The sequence below is a fragment of the Topomyia yanbarensis genome, chromosome 3 (assembly GCF_030247195.1).
Source record: "Topomyia yanbarensis strain Yona2022 chromosome 3, ASM3024719v1, whole genome shotgun sequence".
Lineage (NCBI taxonomy): Eukaryota > Metazoa > Arthropoda > Insecta > Diptera > Culicidae > Topomyia > Topomyia yanbarensis.
This window is the reverse complement of record NC_080672.1, coordinates 73989831-74010174: the sequence shown is the minus strand read 5'-3', so window position 1 is coordinate 74010174 and position 20344 is coordinate 73989831. Positions and strand designations below refer to the sequence as shown.

The 20344-nt window shown below is 43.4% G+C and overlaps 2 protein-coding genes across 3 annotated transcripts; one reads left to right on the top strand and one right to left on the bottom strand.

The window, feature by feature from the left end:
* The first annotated feature begins 263 nt into the window (after positions 1-263).
* LOC131686687 (probable histone-lysine N-methyltransferase CG1716) lies at positions 264-16277 on the top strand. Its single transcript, XM_058970570.1, has 6 exons — positions 264-692; positions 749-1123; positions 1191-7299; positions 7361-7563; positions 15152-15763; positions 15834-16277. Exons 1-6 carry the CDS (start codon positions 426-428, stop codon positions 16011-16013), a joined length of 7746 nt encoding a protein of 2581 aa, XP_058826553.1. The 5' UTR covers positions 264-425; the 3' UTR covers positions 16014-16277.
* A 1098-nt stretch (positions 16278-17375) lies between these two features.
* Positions 17376-19459, bottom strand: LOC131691131 (dynactin subunit 2). Of its 2 annotated transcripts, XM_058977306.1 has the most exons (4): positions 19287-19459; positions 18303-19224; positions 17994-18230; positions 17376-17941 (listed from the first exon to the last, which is right to left on the bottom strand). In XM_058977306.1, the coding sequence occupies exons 1-3, from the start codon at positions 19320-19322 to the stop codon at positions 18043-18045; spliced, it is 1146 nt and encodes a 381-aa protein (XP_058833289.1). In that variant the 5' UTR covers positions 19323-19459; the 3' UTR covers positions 17376-17941; positions 17994-18042. The 2 variants fall into 2 exon arrangements, with proteins under 2 accessions (XP_058833289.1, XP_058833288.1); XM_058977305.1 differs by having other exon boundaries at positions 17376-18230.
* Positions 19460-20344: the final 885 nt, after the last annotated feature.

Sequence of the window (20344 nt, the reverse complement as noted above, 5' to 3'; positions counted from 1 at the left end):
ACGTCATTTATGGATGATCCCTGTTGAACGATTTTGAAACAATTTTTAGGACGTCTCAGTGGGTTGCCACGCTGACCGGGCCGCGGCTGAACAAGCTCTAAAATATCGCTTAAAACATTTTGAAAACTCTGTCGAGATTTATTTACAGCGGTTTATTTATCTTTCGTATTTTGTTTTCTTGATCATTCGCATCATTTTTCGCGTTAGTGGTGTTAGTGTTTTCACCCAAAAGCAAATGAGTCGTGACTCGTGAGACGTCAGAAATTGCAAAATGATGGCCGCCATTTGTGTTCGGTAGAAGTGTTGTGAAGGGCTCGTTCGTTTTTGTATTTTTCGGGCTGAAAACGTTGCTGATATCAGTCTTTTGCAGCAAGAATCTACAGTTTGGTAACGTATGAATCGATGGGAAATATTTTGCAGTGAAAATGGTTCGTACCACACGAACATCGGCTGCTGTGAAAACTAGCACTCCGCCACCCAATAGCGAGGAGAAAGAACAGGCTGTCTTGATCGAAAGTGTGAAAGAACCGGTTCTCACTATTGCTGGTAGTAGCGGTGAGGTTATTCTCGAAAAAGGTCAGTCGGATGAGACACCAGGGTCACCAAATTTAAGTCCATCGGTCATCTTACAAAAACTGCCAATAGAGCAGTCAATTTCGTCTAATTCACGGAAGATATTTCGAGGCAAAGCTGTTCGTTCTCTGTTTTATAGCAATGTTCCTATCTTAAGTTTCTATATATGTTGCAGCAAGCTACAATGGCAGCTAGGGAGACAAGAAGTCAGAAGAGAACATCTACAACGATGGATGACGACGGTGTTGTGGAATTGATCGAGATTTTGGATGATGATTCCAAGTCTCGTGATTGTATTACTGTAGAATCCGAAGAACGTTGTGTTGTGAAGCTGGACGAAGATTTTGATGATATTACATGTTCAGTGATCAGCAAGGTTTGTTCGACAGCAACGACTGAAGGAAACTCTAAAACACATTTCAGGCGTTCGAAGAACGTGGTCGGCGACGCGAGCAACGAAAACGATAGTGATAAACAGAGTTTTCAAGAGGAACGTACACTTTGCATCTTGATGGATAAAGTGGGAGTAGTAGGTTCAGAATTGGCAGAGGTATTTTGATTTATTTTATCATTAATTTGAATATTGGATAATTAATTTCATTTATATATTTTGGCAGAAAAGTGACAAGAAGACTGATGAAGACGATGCATCCAGTTCGGTGAGTAGTGGCCCTCAGCTAAGTCTCGACACTGAGGGCGACACTCCGAAACAGGAGGTGGTTGGAACACGTAAGTCCAAGCGGCAGGTCAGAGTAACGAATAAGTATCGGGACTTTGTCGTTGATGCACCCCTGCCTTCATCACAAGTTCCCTATTCAGATATAAAATTAGCTCGTGGCAACGGTGGTGGAAGAAAGAGTCAAGCGAAAGAGATTGAGCCAGTTGCGTTCTCTGAGAATTTTTGCACGGAATCACCACCGATGCTCCTTCATCCGCCCAGAAGAACGTACACAAATAAAAAGGGAAATTCTTCAAAAATGGAAGTGCAGGAAAGGCCAGCGAGACGCATGACCAGATCCAAAACTCCGACTCCTCGAGGCCGTAAGAAGAAAGAACTTTCGATTAATGAATCGTTGTTACAACTTGACGATGAAACGATTGAGCTACCTGGGCCAGATGACAGAAGCGAATCGACACTGACTGTGAACATCGATAGCAGTTATTTTTCAGACGACGACATCTTCAGGTACGATGAAACTCCGTCGCCTGAAGAATTTTTTGGGTGGCCCGAAGAAGACTTAATTGATTTGGGTGCAGGGCCTTCGTTCTCAACGCTATCCACTATTTCGGCGTTTGCGTCCGATCCTTGTGTTGGAAATGTGGGCTCACTACTGACGGACGATACCTCAGGAACCGATGAGAGGTCAGAGATGGACGGAACAATTAAAAAACGTCGCGGAAGAGCACCGAAGGCAGTTAAACCAAAACCTGTTGTCACCGTTGATGAACCGAGCAACACACGCCCGGCAGGTTCTACGTTTATTAAAAGATCTTATAAAACTCCAAAAACTAGCCCAATAGCAGCTACGTCTGTTGATCGTTCTCAAGAAAGTTCATTCAAAAAAATTCCTGAACCAGTCAAAGTTGTGTCACCAGTAAAAGTTGTGTCACCAGTAGTTACTGAACCATCAGATACAGTGACACAGATGGATCTCAGTATCGATGATGTTTTGGAAGGTGCCGTCGAGATAGTGTTACAGGCTGAGGAGATCGTTCTTGAGAACGTTGAGGATTCTGTGGGAGTTATTCCAGTAGATGTTCCAAAACCGCCCAGAAATAGGCGCCGAATTCGTGGTGGTAGACGGCCTTCGCCATCCAGTGGCCAACCAAGAAGGGGAAGAAGTCGAAGAGATGGCTATCCTAGTCCTGAAGAAGATTCCGTAGATATTAAACCTGCTGAAGATGTTAGCCAGATTACAACAGATGTTATTGCAGATAAGGAAAAGAACATCCCATTTGTGACAGAACAACCGATGGCAGAGATTGAAACGATTACAATGCAAGCGGCCGTTGAAGAAATGAATACGAAATCCTTGATTGCGGAAACTATCACAAATATCGTTCCGGTTGAGGGCTCGGACAATTCGACGTTGAAGACGGCGAAAAAATTATATCAACGTCGCAAATCGCAATCTAACTCTCGTAGTCAAAGAGCTATGTCCACTACCCCAGACAAACTGAAAAAAGAGTTCGACTTTTCTAAGGAATCATCAAGCTCTCGTAGACGAAGAGCTCTATCCACTTGTACGCCAGAAAAATTGAAAAAAGTGTCAGACATTTCTAAGGAATCGTCGGGCCTTAAAATACCCGACACAGGGGAGATAATTTTGGAATCAAAAGATATCATTCCAGCTGAGCTCGTTAAAAGGGAAATCCCGAAAGAGACGAAAGAAGATCAGATACATTTTACCAAAAAGGGAACGCCGAAGGATTCGAAAAAGTCCTCCTCCGGGGATAGTAGAGACCGCCGTAGCAAGAGCACTACAAAAGATATCAAAAAATCAAGAGAACACAAGGAACATTCGTCCTCTAAAGAGCACAGGGAACGGGACAGCAGCCGAAAAGATCGTGACTCGTCCAGGAGTCACAAGGATAGAGACAAGGAAAAACACCGTAAGCGTAGCTCCGAAGGAAGCAAAAAGGATCGACGATCGGATGTTACGGAATCCGATAAAAAACGATCCGAATTTAAAGAAGTGTCGAGCGAAAAGAAGCATGACTCTAGCAAAAAGCGGAGTGAGATAGGTGAGAAAAAATCGTCTGAAATGGAAAAACGAGAACCGAAACCGGCCACACCTGTCCCCAAGTTGACGGACAAACCGAAAAAATGTTTTGATTCAGAATTGCAAGCGATGGATCCTAGCGCCACAAAAAACAAATCGTCCGATGATTTGAAACGCTCGAAAGAGCACGAAAAAGTACGCAAATCGGACAAACATCGTAGTGAATCAGAGATGCGGAAGAAGAGCTCCAGTGATTCGAAATCAACACACAAGGAATCTAAAGAGAAGAGTCGTTCCACCGACTCTTCTCCAGTATGTTCTAAGCAAGCTGAATTGGATACGCGGAAAAAAGATTTGATCGAACTGAAATCAGTTTACAAAGAATCGAAAGAAAAAAGTCGGTCAGTACAATCCTCTCCTGCTTCATCTAAGCACGGTAGTTCGTCCAGCTCTAAGAAATCATCATCAAAAAGCCACTCCAGTTCTAATCGAAAAGAGTCTACTTCTAGTAGTAGCTCAAAGTCAAGAAAAAGTTTACCCATATCCATGAAAGATGAGAAGCTTAGGGAAGAGTTTTCGGCGAAAAAGGATTACATCAAAGAGAAAATCGTAGATGTAATTCCTCCAGTAGACGCGGCACAATCGGTAGAATTGGACACTCCGAAAGAACCGCTACCACATGTTGAAATTGTAGAAGCGAAGGAGGAAATTAAACTGGAACAAATATCCGACGTAGATCTTACTGTACAGAAAGAGCCCACGCAGTGCGAATCTCTTCGTATCGTAACGAAAGCTTCCAGAAAGATGTACCAGTGTGAGGAAGAGATTAAGAATGACACTGTTTCGGAGGAATCTCTTCCGACAGAAACGACAGTCGAGCCTGTGAAACAAGAAATCAAAGTGGAACAGGAGGTAAAGAAGGAGCAGGTGGAAGTAGCATTGGAGCAAATTTCTGAGGCTTTTGATGCCAGCGTTCAAATATCTGGTCCACGACCGGAAATTGCTTTGAAAGAATTCGAAAACATTTCCATATCGGAAGACAAACCGCCTGTGGAACCACTTCCGGCGGCAGAGCAGAAACCAGTTGTGCCGGAAGTTGAGCCGGCATCTGTTCGTGAGGATGAATCGATTTCACCTCCATCACAGGAGGTGTCAAATGAAGATTCCAATTCGAACAATAGCTTAACTTTAGACAGTGCTAAGGAGATGAAAGTAGATCCGGACGATAGTAGCATTCGACGCTCGTCCCGTATTAAAACTATTAGCTCACAGAAGCAGAGAACTAGCGGACATGGTCTTGTCAAGGATAAGGATAAGTTTCTCAAGAAGACAACCATTTCGGTGGGAATCGATACGAAGGTGCTGAAGGACGCTCTTACGGGAAACTTTAATGTGATTACTACTGCCGATGGTACTGCTGGAGGAGAAGGACAAGGAATCGGAGAATACGACGCGTCGGTAACTAATATTGAACTTTCTGAAGAGTACCTGCGTGATATGGAAGAGAAACTCAGTCGTTTCGAAACAATTCGGGAGAATCATTATCACTGCGATAAAGTTATCAGCAAGGAAGCGAAAAAGATGATGTGCGATTGTTTTCTAACTTCGGAGGAAATCGAGCGAGGTGAGCTGGGCTGTGGAGAAGATTGTCTGAACAAGCTGCTGATGATTGAGTGTGGCTCACGGTGTGTCGTAGGGGACCGGTGCACAAATAAACGATTTCAGAAGCAGGAATATGCCAATTGCCAAGTTTTTCGAACAGACAAAAAGGGCTTTGGTATACAGGCCAGCACAGAGATTGTACCGGGTGAGTTTATCATGGAGTACGTGGGTGAAGTGTTGAACAGCGAACAGTTTGACGAACGTGCCGAACTGTACTCCGAAGAAAAGAACAAACATTACTATTTCATGGCTTTGCGTAGCGATGCAATTATTGATGCTACTACAAGGGGAAACATTTCCCGCTTTATCAATCACTCGTGTGACCCGAACGCGGAAACGCAGAAATGGACGGTCAACGGTGAGCTGCGCATTGGATTCTTTAGTACGAAGTATATTGTGCCGGGAGAGGAAATTACGTTTGACTATCAATTCCAACGATATGGAAGACGCGCTCAAAAATGTTACTGCGAGGCGGTGAACTGCACCGGTTGGATTGGCGGTGATCCGGGTAGCGATGGTGAATCAGAGTATGAAGACGAAGAGGAAGTCGAAGAAAGTGAAGAGGAAGAAGTTCCACCGGAGACAGTAGCAGTTTCCGAAATCTCCCCAGAAATTACCAAACTGGATGAAATTAGCAGCGCTGGCGAAATATGCAAACCAACCGTTGAGGGTGAATTGGATCTGACTAAGCAGGTAGAACCCACGGTTGCAGTTAAAGTTACCAAACCTAAAAAAGTTCGCAAACGAGCCGAACGACCGAAGAAACGACGTCCTCAAATTCACGAGGATCCTGATTTGGAGAAGGAAATTAACAACCTTCTGAAGACAGGTTTGAAGAATCAAGCTCAAACGTTGAAATTGTCCCGGTTAATGGTGCGCGCCAAGGATATAAAATCCAGAAGTCGTTTGCTAACAATTCTGCAGAGCGGAGAACTGCCTTGCCGACGTCTCTTCCTGGATTACCACGGTTTAAGGCTGCTGTATGGTTGGATCTGCGAATCAACCGAATCTGTTGAGGATCTTAAATTCCGCATACAAATACTTGACACCCTGGACCGGTTACCCATACCAAACAAAACAATGCTGAAAGATAGCAAAATTATGCAAACGATCGAGAAGTGGGCTAAAATCGATAAACCTAAGGAAAAGGAGAAAGAAGTAGAGAAAGAGAAGGAAAGGGAAACCTCCAGCACTAGCTCTCCAAGTGACAGCAACGAAGCAGGAAGCGACAGCAACACGAGTTCATCGGATGCCAAGAAGCAAGACATTGTTGGTAATGCAGAAGTTCTAAAGAACATGCCAGAGTTACTGAAACTCGCAGATCTAGGGAGGTTGAAGGAAATCATCAGCAGCACCTGCGTTGAAAAGGAAGCGGAAAAGGAAAAACTCTCCAGTAGTATTAGTGAACCGATCCCATCTGCTGCTAGTATATTAGATTCAATTGAAATTCCCGAACCGGAAGATGAGAACGCACCGGAGGAGAAACGCCTTGGCACACAGATAAGAATCCTATCCTGTAAGTTGCTCGTAAGTTGGATTAATCTTAAAGAAGTGTTCCGTATCCCCAAAAGGGAACGAATCGAACAGATGAAGGAACACGAACGAGAAGCTGATCTTCGCTACAAAGCACTGGGTCTTGGGGAAGACGACAATCAGTCATCCAACCGACACTCCTCCAGTCGCTTCTTCGATCGGTCTCGTGAACTTAAACGTCGGAAGTCGGTTGACGAAGCCAGCTTCTACAAAATGAAACGATCTCTAGCTGCCAGCTCAAATCCCTTGATGAAAATGGACAATATGTCGAAGCAACAGCGTCGGCAAATGTTTGAAATGAAAGTTGCTCACGAAGAAGCCGAGCGTCGGAATAAGGAACTTTGGATGCAGCACGAAAACAATTGCATGAAATTCGGACTCAATCCGCATCTGACTGCTCCGCAAGATGTCCCAGCCAAGATGAATCCAGCCACAGGAGAATATTTCGCCGCGGATGATCGTCTTCTGCAAACACCTCCAAGCCACGTATATTTTAAAGTACTGCCACCCCCGTTACCTACGAATCCGGAGGACTACGAGCTCCCACCTATGGATTTGCCTCCCCTGTGGAAATTTGCCATTGATACGAGGGGATTTCTATATTACTATCACGTGAAAGACCGCATACCCCAGTGGGAACCACCGAAAAAGGATACCGCATCGGGCAGTGGTTTACGCGATGAAGATATTTCAATGAGTTCCGATTCCAGCACAACCGATACAGAGGATTCCGAGGAGGAATATTTGAACATGCAACTAGAGCAGTTGCTCAAGAGAAAGAAAAAGCAGCAATCCAGTTTTAACTTGGGTAAAAGATTGCAATAAACCTGTTTGCTAAAAGCTCTGGTAATTAATATTCCTTTTTTCAGACGATGTCCTAGCCAAGCCCGACGATATGAATGATGATCTTTCCAAAACGATCAAAGATTTGGAGGCAGGTGATTCCTCTCCTCGTACAAGTGGCAAAACTGATAAATCACTTGGTGACACCTTCGAGAAGACGGCTGATGAACTGCTACAGCACCGGCGAAGGAAGCACAGTAACAAGCTTGTGCAGGAAAGGGTTATTAGTGTAAGTACAATTTCTCAATTTATTTTTTTTTCTTGCAATTTTCGAGGTTTTGACATGAGGGTCAGTCGCCTTTTGCAATCTTTTCTATGACTGCCGTACAGTTTAAGTGTTCGGCTACTCGATTTTGGATGGGGCTTTTCATACTCAGCAACCGCACGGGAATGTCACACAACCAGGCGAAGTCAACGTTCTCTTTCAGATTCTTTACTGACTACCACTTTAGTTGGGAACTGGAATTCGAACTGAACAGCTGACTGTATTATATTATTATTTTAGCGCTCACTCTCAGAGTCAAGCAGAAGCACTTTTTTGTGAGAGACGAACCACAGCGACCAGTATTTAGATCTATTATGGTAAATACCTTCTTTAATCTAAGTTTACCATCTACTATGACATATCTCTATTGATGAGTGATTGTTGTTATTGAGATACACACTCTTCCCAGTTAGGCACTCCACTTCGTATGAAGTTTATTACCTGCTTGGGATTTGCAGTCCAAATATCACAAGGCTCCGGTGTTCCTTTACCGAGGACTCTTAGTGTGTTGTATCAATGGACTGCATTCGCAGAGCAGATGCTCTGATGTTTCACTTTCAGATCCGCAGGCGCGCATGTATCGTTTGTAAGGTTACCAATTTTCTTAAGACGATATTTACTCGGACAGTGTCCGGTAAGTAGTCCTGTCATGATGCATAGCTCTTTTTTGTTTAGTCTAAGCGATTCCAGCCTTTTTTTTTCTTGTTGGGTGAGATAATTTTTTTTGATTGTCGTAGTCCAGGTGTGGTACTCCAATTGTTCTTTATAGCTGTGATTTTACACTTTTTCAGTTCCATTTTGAGGGCACTCGATGAGACTCCACAGAATGGTTCTGGGCCGATAAAATTAGAGGAAGACCCTCTTCTTGCTAGCTCATCGGCTTTTTCGTTTTCTGCAACTCCGCAATGTCCTGGAACCCAGCATAAATTAACATGATTTTCTCCACCAATTGTCGGAGTGCAAGAATACACTTTCATACTAGTTTTGAGCGACACGTAGGAGTCCTTCATGCGTTGAGCACAGCCTGAGCCTGAGAAAATGCAGATATTTGCATACCGGTATTTTCTTTACAGGCATACGTAAGTGCATTCTAGAATGGCATTTATTTCCGCTGGAAATACTGTCGGCCAGTATCCCATGGAGATATTAGTGTTTATTCCTGGTCCTGTTATACCAGATCTTGTCAAATGTTTCATTTTTAACCCATCTGAGCCTGGGCTTTGTTCCCAAGTTGTCCGCTCAGACTCTAAAATTTTGTAAGTAGTTTCAAAGTTCTGCATCACATGTATTCAGTTTTCATTTACGATGACGAGGTTATTTATAGAAAATCTTTCAGAACCGCAAGATGTCCTGTTAAATTTCCAGATAATAATTCTAGAGAAAATTTTCAATAGGACGTAAGTAACATTGAGAGCCTCTCTTTGTTTACTTTCTCTTTCGTTTATTACGACGTCATTACAACACTTTGCACTAATTTTCCAGTACATATCGAAAGCCGACGGTTTTTACTAGAATATTATGGAAAGAGTAGAGTAGTAAATGTTGAAATGGCCGAGTAATGAACAGAAGAGAAAGACCCCAAAGAGAATCTCTCATTGTTACATACGTCCTATTCTAAATTTTCTCTAGAATTGTTTATGACGACTTATTTTCAATACGCTTTTTTCCGCTTCAAGTTGTATTACCTGATGTAGCGGAAGGAGATGCAACATTGCATCTAATGCTTTCGATGAAATACTTCGAATGGCACCGGTTACCGCTCCACAAGCACGTCTTTGAAGTTTACCTAAGTTTTTTTGAGTTGATGTCTCTTTTGTTTTAGGCCGCCAAACTAGCGAGGCATATGTTATTCTTAGTTTGACTATTGTAGAGTATAACCAGTGAACCATACTTGAGACCCAACTTCTTACCAATTGTTCTACTGCAAACCCAAAGAGCACTAGTCACCTTGCTTATAAACAGCTCAATGTGCGCATTCCGGTTTAGTTTTTTATCTAGTATCAATCCCAGATACTTTACCTCAGAGGGAATTTCAATTACTGTTGCGTTGAGGAAAAGTGTTGATATGGAATATTTACTTTTTCGAGTAAATGTGATTATGATTGTTTTGGAGAGATTTATGTTCAGGCCCTCCTTTTACACCACTTCGAAGTGAAGTTCAGTGCAGTTTGCATTCTATTTGAGATAACATAGTTACATTTTCCTCTCACGAGGATTACATCAACTGTAAATCCAATCACTTCGTATCCAATTTCAGCTAATGATTTCAATAGCTCGTCTACAACTAATGACCACAATAAGGGTGATGGAGCTTCGCCTTGAGGACATCTCTTATTTGTTTTCATAGTCAATGACGTGTTTCCAAGCGTGCTAGTTATTTCATGGTTTGTAAGCATTGAGTTTATCCAATTTATTGTGTATATATCAAACCCATGTTTCCTCATACATTTGGCATCCAAAGAAACCGTTGTTCCATTTGTTGCCTGAGTTTTACTGAATTGACAGTGGACCACACAATTGATGCCCACGTGACTAGGGACCATTCATAAATTACGTAACGCTTTTAGGGGGGGGGGGAGGGGGTACAACAAGTTGTGACATGTTGTGACATAGGGGGAGGGGGAGTTAACTAGATCGTTACGTAACATGTTTTCACCGAAGAAAAAAAAATTTTTTCTAGGAATTTGTTACGTAACAGGGGAGGGGGGGTATGAAGAAATTTGTGACAATTTGTTACATGGGGGGAGGGGGGAGTCAATTTTGGCCAATTTTTGCGTTACGTAATTTATGAATGGTCCCCTATCACAATTATACTGGATTACGCCAATATGACGTATTTTAAACTTGTTGGTTCGACACCTGGGTGTCTGTTCTTAGTGATTTAGCTGTAACATATTAATCTTCCTAATTGAATCGAATAAGCAGATAGTATAGCCGGCGGAGAGGCATTTGACAAGGTTAGGGAAACTAAGAGTGAGGACGAGAGGACGTCTGATGAGGAGGATCACACCTAACAATATCCACTATTTTAAACAAGCATAGTGGTGTTACAACAGAATAATTCAATCTGATGCAACAATCATTTAAGCAATAATTAATACACACTAGAACAGAAAGAATAACTGGTAGAATAGCTGGAGAGAATTTAGTATTCGTGGACATTACGGTTGACAGCGCTCTCTGATTTACTAATAGTCGATTGATCCGCTTCAGACCTAGGGGACCCATGAGGAGATCATGAAGAAGACAGAAACGGAATCAATGCGAAGTTTTAATTGCATCACTGACGACTTAGCGTGCGTTGTTAGGAGCAGGATAACAAAAAAAACTTAATTTCAGGAACTGTACGAGATGGCGCTGGGCTGTGGCCTTCGACTGGCATGGTCCGTTCTCATTGGTTCGGAAGTCTTCTTGGCTGGTTTTGTAGATGTGTGCTCCTACTTGTAAGTTAATCAATTCGCTTGGGTGGGGGACATGTGGATCCTACTAGTTGTTGACTCTTTTAACCGTGGGTATGAGAATAGTTCAGGAAAGGAGTGTAGGACTGGCACCTAAGAGATAGTTAATTATTCAGGACTTTTTCTTTCGATTATTTAACTGGACCAAGCACACCGGCTCTCAGAAATGATAGACAGCGCTTTCGGGTCGGAGTGGTCTGTTCGAGTCGGACCAGGCGAACAATCGGTTCGAGCAAACCTTGTGGGGAATAGTGGATAAATAATTCTTATGTCCTTTATGGTCTTTTGGTGGAACCCTAAAATGCCTTGTATTACCTCTTGAACCGGGAACCGTCCCGTTGTACAGATTGCCACCATTCCAGACCCGTCCGACACCCAATTGCCGTTGCCGGCAGGGATGCGGTACGGGTCTGATAAGAGGGCGACATCTGTCCTCGACTCCGAGACCGACTGCCACAGCAGCTGTTAGGCTGCTGCACAATGGTTAAGATTTAGCTGTGTGACGTTCACGGCTTCTTCTTATTCAACTCACCGAAGGGACACGAAGGTCCGCCCATAGCATGTTTATGGGCTTGCTTCTTAGCGGTGCAGATAAGGCACTTGTGTGCCTTAGTGCAACCCCGCTCTTTGTGTCCCTCCTCGCCGCAGCGACGACATAGTTTGCTCCTATCTATGCCCTTGCACTCGTAGGCTTTGTGGCCGGACTCAAGGCACCGATAGCACCTATCCACTGAAGCCGGCTGGGGTATGCTAATAGGGCATACCGACCAGCCGATATTCAGTTTCCCTTTCTCGGTTACCTTTTTGGCATCCGGCTTCAGTAGCCTGAGGTAGGCTACCTGGGTGCCAGAGGGTCCATTTCTAAATCGCACAGAGGCCCGCTCGATTGTGACGTCGCATTGTTCCTTAACGGCTGCGACATCTTCTGCGGTCGTGAACTCGTCCAGAAGCTTGCACTGGAGAGTCATTTCCGCCCCTAGCGACCTGACTTGGGCGCCTTCACCAAGGACCTCTTGGGCCAAGGCCTTGTATACCGCACTAGATTGTGCGCCTCGCTTCAGCACCAGAAGCATTTCTCCCGTGTTGGTGCGTCTTACGCTACACACATCTTGCCCAAGGGCCGAAAGGCTTTAGGACATCGGCGTATTTGTCCTTGTCGGTTTTTAACCACAAGGCCTCGTCTCTGTCCTTGGCCTTCTTCGCGGGCCGCGGTACCTCCGGTGTCGGTGCCGGCTTCTTCTTGGTCAGCAGCGTCCAAGGGTTAGCGCCCCCTGCCCCGGTCGGGCCGGGTTGCTGGTACCAACGCTCTGCTCAGCGAGGTCACTCTCGCCCTCGCTTACCTCGGCCAGACGGCGTTTGGCCTTAACGGTTGCACGCCGTGTGGTGTCGGTTTTTGCACCCTCTCCTGGCGACTTCCTAGGGCGCTTCGCGTTTGACGCCGTCTTACGATTGCCCTTTCCTTTTCCCTTCGAGGGGAACTCGGCCGCCGCTTCGAGCGACGTGGCTGCTCCATAGAAGGTGAAGGCCACTGTCTGAGTGCCTGTATCGACCTTCCCACTTCCTTCCCTCTTGGAGGCCACTGTCTGGGTTTCTCTGTCGGACTTCTCCCGACATTCCACCCTCTTGGCATAAGCCTGCTGTTTCTGTCTTGCGACATGAACAGTTTTTCGGAGTTCCAGGAGACTCAGTTTTAACTCCTTGCTTATGTTTTGCTTTGCGCTAGTGTACTCGATTATTGAATCGAGCTGCTCCACCACTTTGCGCATCGCCGATAATGTCCCGTCCAGTGCGTTGGTAGGGCTATTTCCTACCACTACTGGGGGGTCACTGGTGCTATCAGATGCAGCACTCGTCGCTCCACTACTCTCCCCACGGGGGGGGGGGGGAGACCTCGCCAAACCACCTCTAGCGAAGGGGTTTGGCACCTCCGTTTGTTTACTATAATTTTTGTTTTTGTTCTCCATATCAGATCCCACGAGTAGCGAGAGAATGAATGTCCGCCACACCGCTCCGCATTAGCGTGGTAAGGGACGCTTACTGTGGGGTATCTTTTTCACCCCCTCGATCACTCATCCCGCGGCACGGGTCGCTTCACGCCTTGGAATTGGGGTTAGACCTATCTTGCTTTACGTGGTGACCGCGGCCCCGATCATCACAACCATCCTCCTTTACCAGGGCTTGGGACCTGTAGCTCTGGTTCTCAATAGTTCCATGTACGTATTTTATTACAGACATGCTACTATTGAGCGTCATTCGCTAGCGGAGTTAAAGCGGAGTCATGGGTGTGGCCATAAAGCACTGCACATACTGTCAAGTGCAACGGTGAGACGGTAGGTATACAGTTAATGCACATAGGTTGCAGAAATAGGCTGTCGAGACAGCTCGATTGCACACTGATAAATAACAAATAACAATAATATATACTCTAAAAGACACTTTCGTTGATATCACTACTTCCCCACACTGTATGATGGGCGTTTGCATCGCAATCAATAATGCTTATTTCTTTGTCTACAGTAGCCAACAAACTCAGTTATTTCCTGTGGAGGGGCTTCCTCTAATTCCCCTGGGAAATAAGCAGAAGCAACTATAATATCAGTCCTCCCTCTCGTTGTTGGCATATTTAACGGTACTGCCTACAATCGCGAGTCCCTTGTAGATAGGGAATTCAATAGAACATGGGACTGATTTGCGATTATGGGCAGTGTATTGCCACTGTGTCTCTTTATAAATTTGGTTATTGGAGTATAGTTAACATTTGCACTTACCAGAATGGCCGCACGTGGCATATTCACCGAGTCGTCAAATATTTTCTTACCCGTTTGTGTAGATCTTCCTAGAATATTGTTTTTCAAAGCCCATGGTTCTTGGATTAAAGCCACATCTATATTTTCTTTTGTGAATCTTCGGTAAAGGATTTCAGTTGCTCCTTTCGCTTGGATTTTTTTTTTAGTTTTGTAACTCATCATTTGAGTTCCAAGACTTGCGAAGAAAAAAACTCACTGTGTCAGAGATTCGCTTAACACAATAAGGGTAAGGCCCTTGGTCTTCCGTTCGCGACTGGCATATTTTATCCCCGCCAGCCATTCAGTCCTCGACACGGAGATACATCTTGACTTAGGGATTGCTGCTTTCAGTCGCCTCGTACGACCCAGTGGATCCATTCTTGGCTGAGATACTTCAACCCGCCGGATGCCACACGGCATATAGGCTGTTTTTACAGAGAAAGATAAAACTTATCATCCTCCTAGTGGATCACAGCCAACACGACAGGTACGTCCGTACACAACGAAAGTTGAAGACATACCCAGCAAAACTTCAGCGAACTTCCATCAGTTGAGAACCTTAGCAAACCCCCACCTGTTGAAAATCCAGCAAAAGCATGCCAAACCTCTGCGAATAAAGTTCGGTGTATAGAGTGAACAGTCCACTGCATCAAAGACATAGGAATGCAGGAAGGGCTTCATACTGGGCACGTAGTTCGCGAATATTTTAAACCCCCTCAACAATTTCAACCATAGCACAGGTCGCATGACACTATGGAATTGGGGTTTCCTGTTTGGGGGTTCTTACCATCGGAACAGGTTGTCCGTAGTGTAAATCTTAGCCGGTTGAAACAACCACACTGACACTACACGGCTTATCTAGGCTGTTCGGAGAAGGAAGCTGACATTGAAGTACAGCTTCCATAGATGGCCGAACAGCCGGAACTTTGACTTTTACTGTGAGCCGTGTTTACCAACACTGCCATTTGGCTGTGAAGCAATGTTGGTAAACATGACTCACAGTAAAAGTCAGTTTATGTCGACCTGCTAGTCGACTTTGTCAGCGTGCACAGCCTAATTTCAAAACGCGTGCCTGCACAATCGAACCCCATGTACGTACACGGTGTGCGTATACACAGGTTCGTGGCACCAGTTTTCTCTTTCTCACTCATCACTAGCGTTAACCCGTTGTTTTGTGCGAATCGTTCTCGTGTACTTACCCGGTGTACGCATACGTGGTATTCCGGGAAATGACGTACAACAATCCGGAATTAGCACTACGGGTAAATGATTAATATTTAGCATTAATGACTGTTTTTTTCGTAACAGCCCCGTACTGAGGAGGACAAGCTATACGGCCAGATGGAGATGAAACGATACAAGGAAACCAAAGAGAAACTTCGCCGCCGGAAAGAGGAAGCGAAACGACTACGAGCTCGAAGCATGCTGGACAAGTCACTGGCGGACAGTCCGTTCAGTGGTTCCTTCTCGGCGGATGTACTGGACAAGAGTGCGGCAGAGTGTGCCCTCATCGATGACGATCTGGTTGTGTCGCACAAAATCGTTGACGATAAGTGCATCGTTGACGAGCTGGACATTTTAACTAAGAAAAAGAAAATTTCACCCTACGAAGAGTGGCAAAAAGTGAAGCAGCGACTTGGGAAGAAACGAGCAGCAAAGACAGGCGAAAGTTCATCTTTCGGGGGACTATCGTCTTCGACGGCTGCTTCCACGTCACTGGGCGCAAGCTCTTCGAAGATTGGTAAACGCAAAAAACCTGATAAAATTGACGTTAACAGTGACGAAGCCAAAAAGATTAAAGAGAAATTCCGCGGCGAAATCGCCGGTGTTATTGTGCAGCATTTGGGGGCATACCGTAAAGATTCTTGCCAAACTGGACGAATTACCAACACAGACGACTTTAAGCATTTGGCTAGAAAGGTATAGTTCTATTTATTTATATGATTTTTTTTAACCTAAACTGACATGTAATACTTTCTTTTCCACACAGTTGACTCACTTTGTGCTGGTGAAGGAACTCAAGCATTGCGACAACACAATCAACGAACTGGAGGTAACCGACTCAGTGCGAACCAAAGCTCGCGAATTCATTAAAAAGTACATGGCCAAACATGGAACCATTTATGTTCGGGGCGAAAACGAACCCGATTATGCTAGTATAAATCTCTGAGACAACGCCAAGGGGAAAGTGGAGCAACCGACAATTGCTCTTCCAGCTCCCCAGGAATAAAATACACATAGAGTATTTTCAACATGTTTTCAAAAAGTTTAGATATATAGGTTGAATCTAATTTATAAAAAGAAACATAATTAGTGTGAATTAGTATACACTTAGAACTACTACATATTTCAATTCATAGCGATTGATTTTAAAAATCAATTGACGTGCATTAAAGTTTTAGAGAGTGAAATAAAAGAGTTTACCGCGATTAAAGCCGTTGAACATGGAATTAAGATCCGAAAAAAACTAATGCCCAGTAACGTATACTAGCGTTAACTCTCTTAAGACAGATGTCTTTTGTTTAATTCCACTATAATAGTAGTACTAAAAAGCACTTAAATTTTAACATAAAAACATACCAATATTTCGACTACAGTGTATAGTCTTCTTCAGTGTTCGTATCAGTCTGATGTTTTTTGCTTATTATTAAGTATTGCGGTGAAGAAGACGAAAGGAAACGAAAGTCGCGGTTTTTGTGGTTAGGTTAATTGTATTTCTGCAATAGCGAAATAAGCCCATGTGTCGACTAGGAGCTCTCGCGGTTGAGTAACTATGGTCCGTTTGCGAAACATACGTCACTTGGATGATACATCCCTAAACTTTTGCTATCCGAGAAATGAACCCTAGCTGCCTCTGATTTCGTTTTTCGATCAGAGTCGCTCTAAACTGTAATTTTATATGGATTTTGTAAACATTAGAGCGAACGTAGAGCGACTCGAAGCTTAACTCCAAATCAAAAATAATACCTTATTCATTTTCTCGGATTCAGATCCATTCTGTTTAGATTACACCACGTACTGAAATTGTGTCCAGTTCACTTTAATATTAACATCATTAAAATAGAAGAGAAATATAGCTGGCCCGAGGTGGGTTCCTTGCGAGATGTCGGATGCAACGAATTCTGATTTGCCCAGAATAATAAAAACTGATTTGCCAAGAATAACGATATCGACATTCGAGGCGGTAATCGGGATCATGAAAGAAACAGAAAACTGATGCACATTGATCAGCGTAGAATCACGAATTCTACCAGGTGTGAACACACGACACAGGAACAGAGAGCTCTCGGCAAGTTTCACTGACACCAAAACTTGCTCTAAGCCCGACAACTCGGGCTTTTATACCATGGCAAACAGCAATAAGCACGCAACCACCCTACGTCTTACGGCTGTTAAGCGCATTTCGGTCACAGCGATAGACATCAAAGTATGCTGAACCAAACACCTGGCGAGAAAGAACACAGTTCGCAAATCAAGTTTTGGGCAAGGCGATGGCTGATTAGATGATATTTTTTGGTATAAATAACACCGGTTGTATCATACTGTTGCATTTAATTTAAATATTCTAGTTGATGTGCAATTTATTCTTATTTGTGCAAACTTCACACCTGCTTCCCCTCATGTATTTTAACAGTGGGTTAGTTAGCCTTAAAAACGCGAAGCAAAAAAAAGGACTCCTGCACATATGCTAAAAGTGCGAAAAGGAGTGTCATCGAACTAATTTGAAAGAACTAACACGTTTCGTGAATATCGTTGGTAATAAATATGCATTATGCTGAATATAATAGATATTTTTTGTGACGAGACTCGCGGACAGAGATGCCAGATTTGCAGACAAGTCTGCAAATTCGCAGACTTTTAAGATACAGATTTTTGAATATAAAGGCTTTTAGTTACACTAGCTTTCCTGACATTTTTTGTTCTTCCCAGACTTTTAAAATTATTATTGCAGACATTTGAAAAAGATACCTGGCATCTCTGCTCGCGGATAGATGTTTTCTTTTCTTCTGTTCATTTTAGTTTTCCTCTCGCAGTCTGTCATTCTGTCTGCATTTGTCGTAGTTTTTTCGCATCCGCGAGTCTCGTCTTAGATAATTTCTAGAAACATACGGAGGTTTTTAAGACTACATCATGTTAAGACTGCGATTACCTCTACTTGTTGGGTTACACGCGGGAATGATTTGCTCTTTTAACGCCCCTCACTTCACCTTCTCTTGAAGTGTTTTCATTCGCTCTTCCAACTTCTTCACCTCACTGTTAACATTTTCGAGATTTTGGGCAAAGGCTTCCTGAACCCCAGTGAGTAACGATTTATTGCCAGCAATTCCGTTCAGAATACTGGACTGTGTTGTTTCCAACTCGGCAAACAGCTTACTGAAGTTTGTTGCTGTTACGAATAATAAAATAAAAAGATCAATATTAATTCAGTATCACTGCTAATCCGTAGTCAACAAATTACCATATTTATGTAGTGACTCCAGCGTTTGCATACGGTTTAACATATCGGGAAGAATTTGCACAATCGGTTCCGTTGTCTTCGCGATTTCATGTAGCTCCAAAATTTTTTGTTCCCTGTTAGCATCTTGTCCAGTCGCAGAAGATTTCTCCTGTATCTGTTCTATTTTTTGAACCAAATTACCCAACCGAGCCTCGATTAAATCCAGCTGCTGGGGTTGCAACAATGCAGCCTTTGCTGAAATAGACTGTACTGCTTCTATCAAGTTGCCCGCTCCTGTCGATCCAGCTAGACGACTTATTTTTTCGGGCTTCGCTCCTACAGCTACTTCAAGCTTGTGCAAACGAAGTTCTAGTTCGGCGATTCTTGAACTATGAACAAGTTCGGTTACTGTCTTACCAGGATCTCCACCGCCAGACTTTTTATAATCTTCGATCTTCTTCAGTAGAGTCTTCGCCTCACTGTCCGCTCCTGTATTAACAGATTCGCTTCCAATCGCCTGTTCCAGCTTTAAACTTTCAAGGACTTTCTTGGCTGTACCAACTACTTCAAACACCACCTCATAAGAGGCTTTCTCTTCCTTGCTTTTGCTGGCATCCGCTTGGGATGTAGCAATCTCGTCCATTAGTTCATTCATCTCGCATTGGAGTCGTAGACATTTTTGTATCGGAGTTTCTTTTTCGCCTTCACCAGCCAGATCCCACTCTCCACTATGAGCGTCATACCCGATGCGAAATCTTTTTCCAATTCTATCGCTGAAGTCAACATCTCCAGTAAGGTATTTTCCCTTGAATTTGTTGTACGAATCCTTGGTGGAAATATGTAAACGTTCGATACTTTCATTCGATGGTTCTTCTTCGTAAAAATCGGATGTCTCTGATTCCGCGACATCCGGAGTCTCGTAGACATCGGGTTGATCGTGAGCCTGAAATGAGAAAGATAAGCTAAGCTACAGCTAAATCATAAAACATGTTCAAGACTGCTTACAATATACGGCAGAAATTGAAATTTCGGATCGGCCATCACGCTTATTGTAACAATGATTGTTTTTAATTGTTGGTTTCACCCAAATTAACGACGAAAAGCGGTTTTTGCAATCAAATAATTTAACGAAAACGGAGTAGTGACATCAGCCAAAGAAAACTTTTGCATTCCAAAATTTTAATATTAATATTAAATATTGATTTGACATGTCAAACGTCAGCTGTCACAATATAAAATTTGACATTCAAAAGAAGTGGTATAATGATCGGGGGGATTCACACCAAGAACGGAAGTTATTTTGGAGCATACACGGTTAAATAAAACAACCTGCAGAATAAGTTCTTTTAACTTACTTTTGAGTTGTGCGTCGCTTTCGCACTTATTAGTGTTGTCAAAAACAAAACGAGAGGTTCGACTCAGTCGAGGTCTTCCGTGGAGGAAGGTACTTTTGAGTTGTTTGGGGTGAACTCAAAATTAGGTAAATTCAACTTACATTTGAGTATAAAAAACCTATCAATGAGTTGTAATTTTTGCCGTGGTTAAATGGAAACTACCTTCAACACGGTTTACCTAATTTTAAGTTCCCCCACGATACCACGAGATTGAGTCAAAGGAACTCAATTTTAGGTAGTTTTTCGTTTCCGTGTACGCACAAAAGTTGTAAATCTCTAAAATTGAAATTGAAACAAACATATATATTGCTTGTTGCACTAAAAACTGGATTCTAACCGCACTGCGCACTTACCATTCTTCTATTAAATTCTTCTCATAGACCGGTTAGTTCGACTGGTCTGTCTATGAAAGTACCATCTCTATCACTTGAAATACATGTTTTTTGACAGCTCGCAGTTTTGAGATCACTCGCACTTTAAAAGTGCGGAGTCCAGGTTGGTGGGAAGTGCGCAATACCAAATCAAATTTGGATGCTTAAAAAATCTGAAATGCTTTTGTCATCCATGGTGCCACGAATCGCTTCCTAGCAGAAGTTTCCGTTTTGTGAGCGTGATGGCGTTAACAATTCTCAGATTTGGTCGTTAATAAACTTCAAAAACATTGAAACG

Coding starts and splice junctions, on each gene's coding strand:
- LOC131686687 (XM_058970570.1), top strand. CDS start 426: ATGGTTCGTACCACACGAACATCGGCTGCTGTGAAAACTAGCACTCCG. Junction 1,124..1,190: donor TAGGTTCAGAATTGGCAGAG/GTATTTTGATTT, acceptor ATATTTTGGCAG/AAAAGTGACAAGAAGACTGA. Junction 7,300..7,360: donor GCAATCCAGTTTTAACTTGG/GTAAAAGATTGC, acceptor TCCTTTTTTCAG/ACGATGTCCTAGCCAAGCCC.
- LOC131691131 (XM_058977305.1), bottom strand. CDS start 19,322: ATGGCCGATCCGAAATTTCAATTTCTGCCGTATATT. Junction 19,225..19,286: donor TTCAATTTCTGCCGTATATT/GTAAGCAGTCTT, acceptor TTCTCATTTCAG/GCTCACGATCAACCCGATGT. Junction 18,231..18,302: donor GGAGTCACTACATAAATATG/GTAATTTGTTGA, acceptor TATTCGTAACAG/CAACAAACTTCAGTAAGCTG.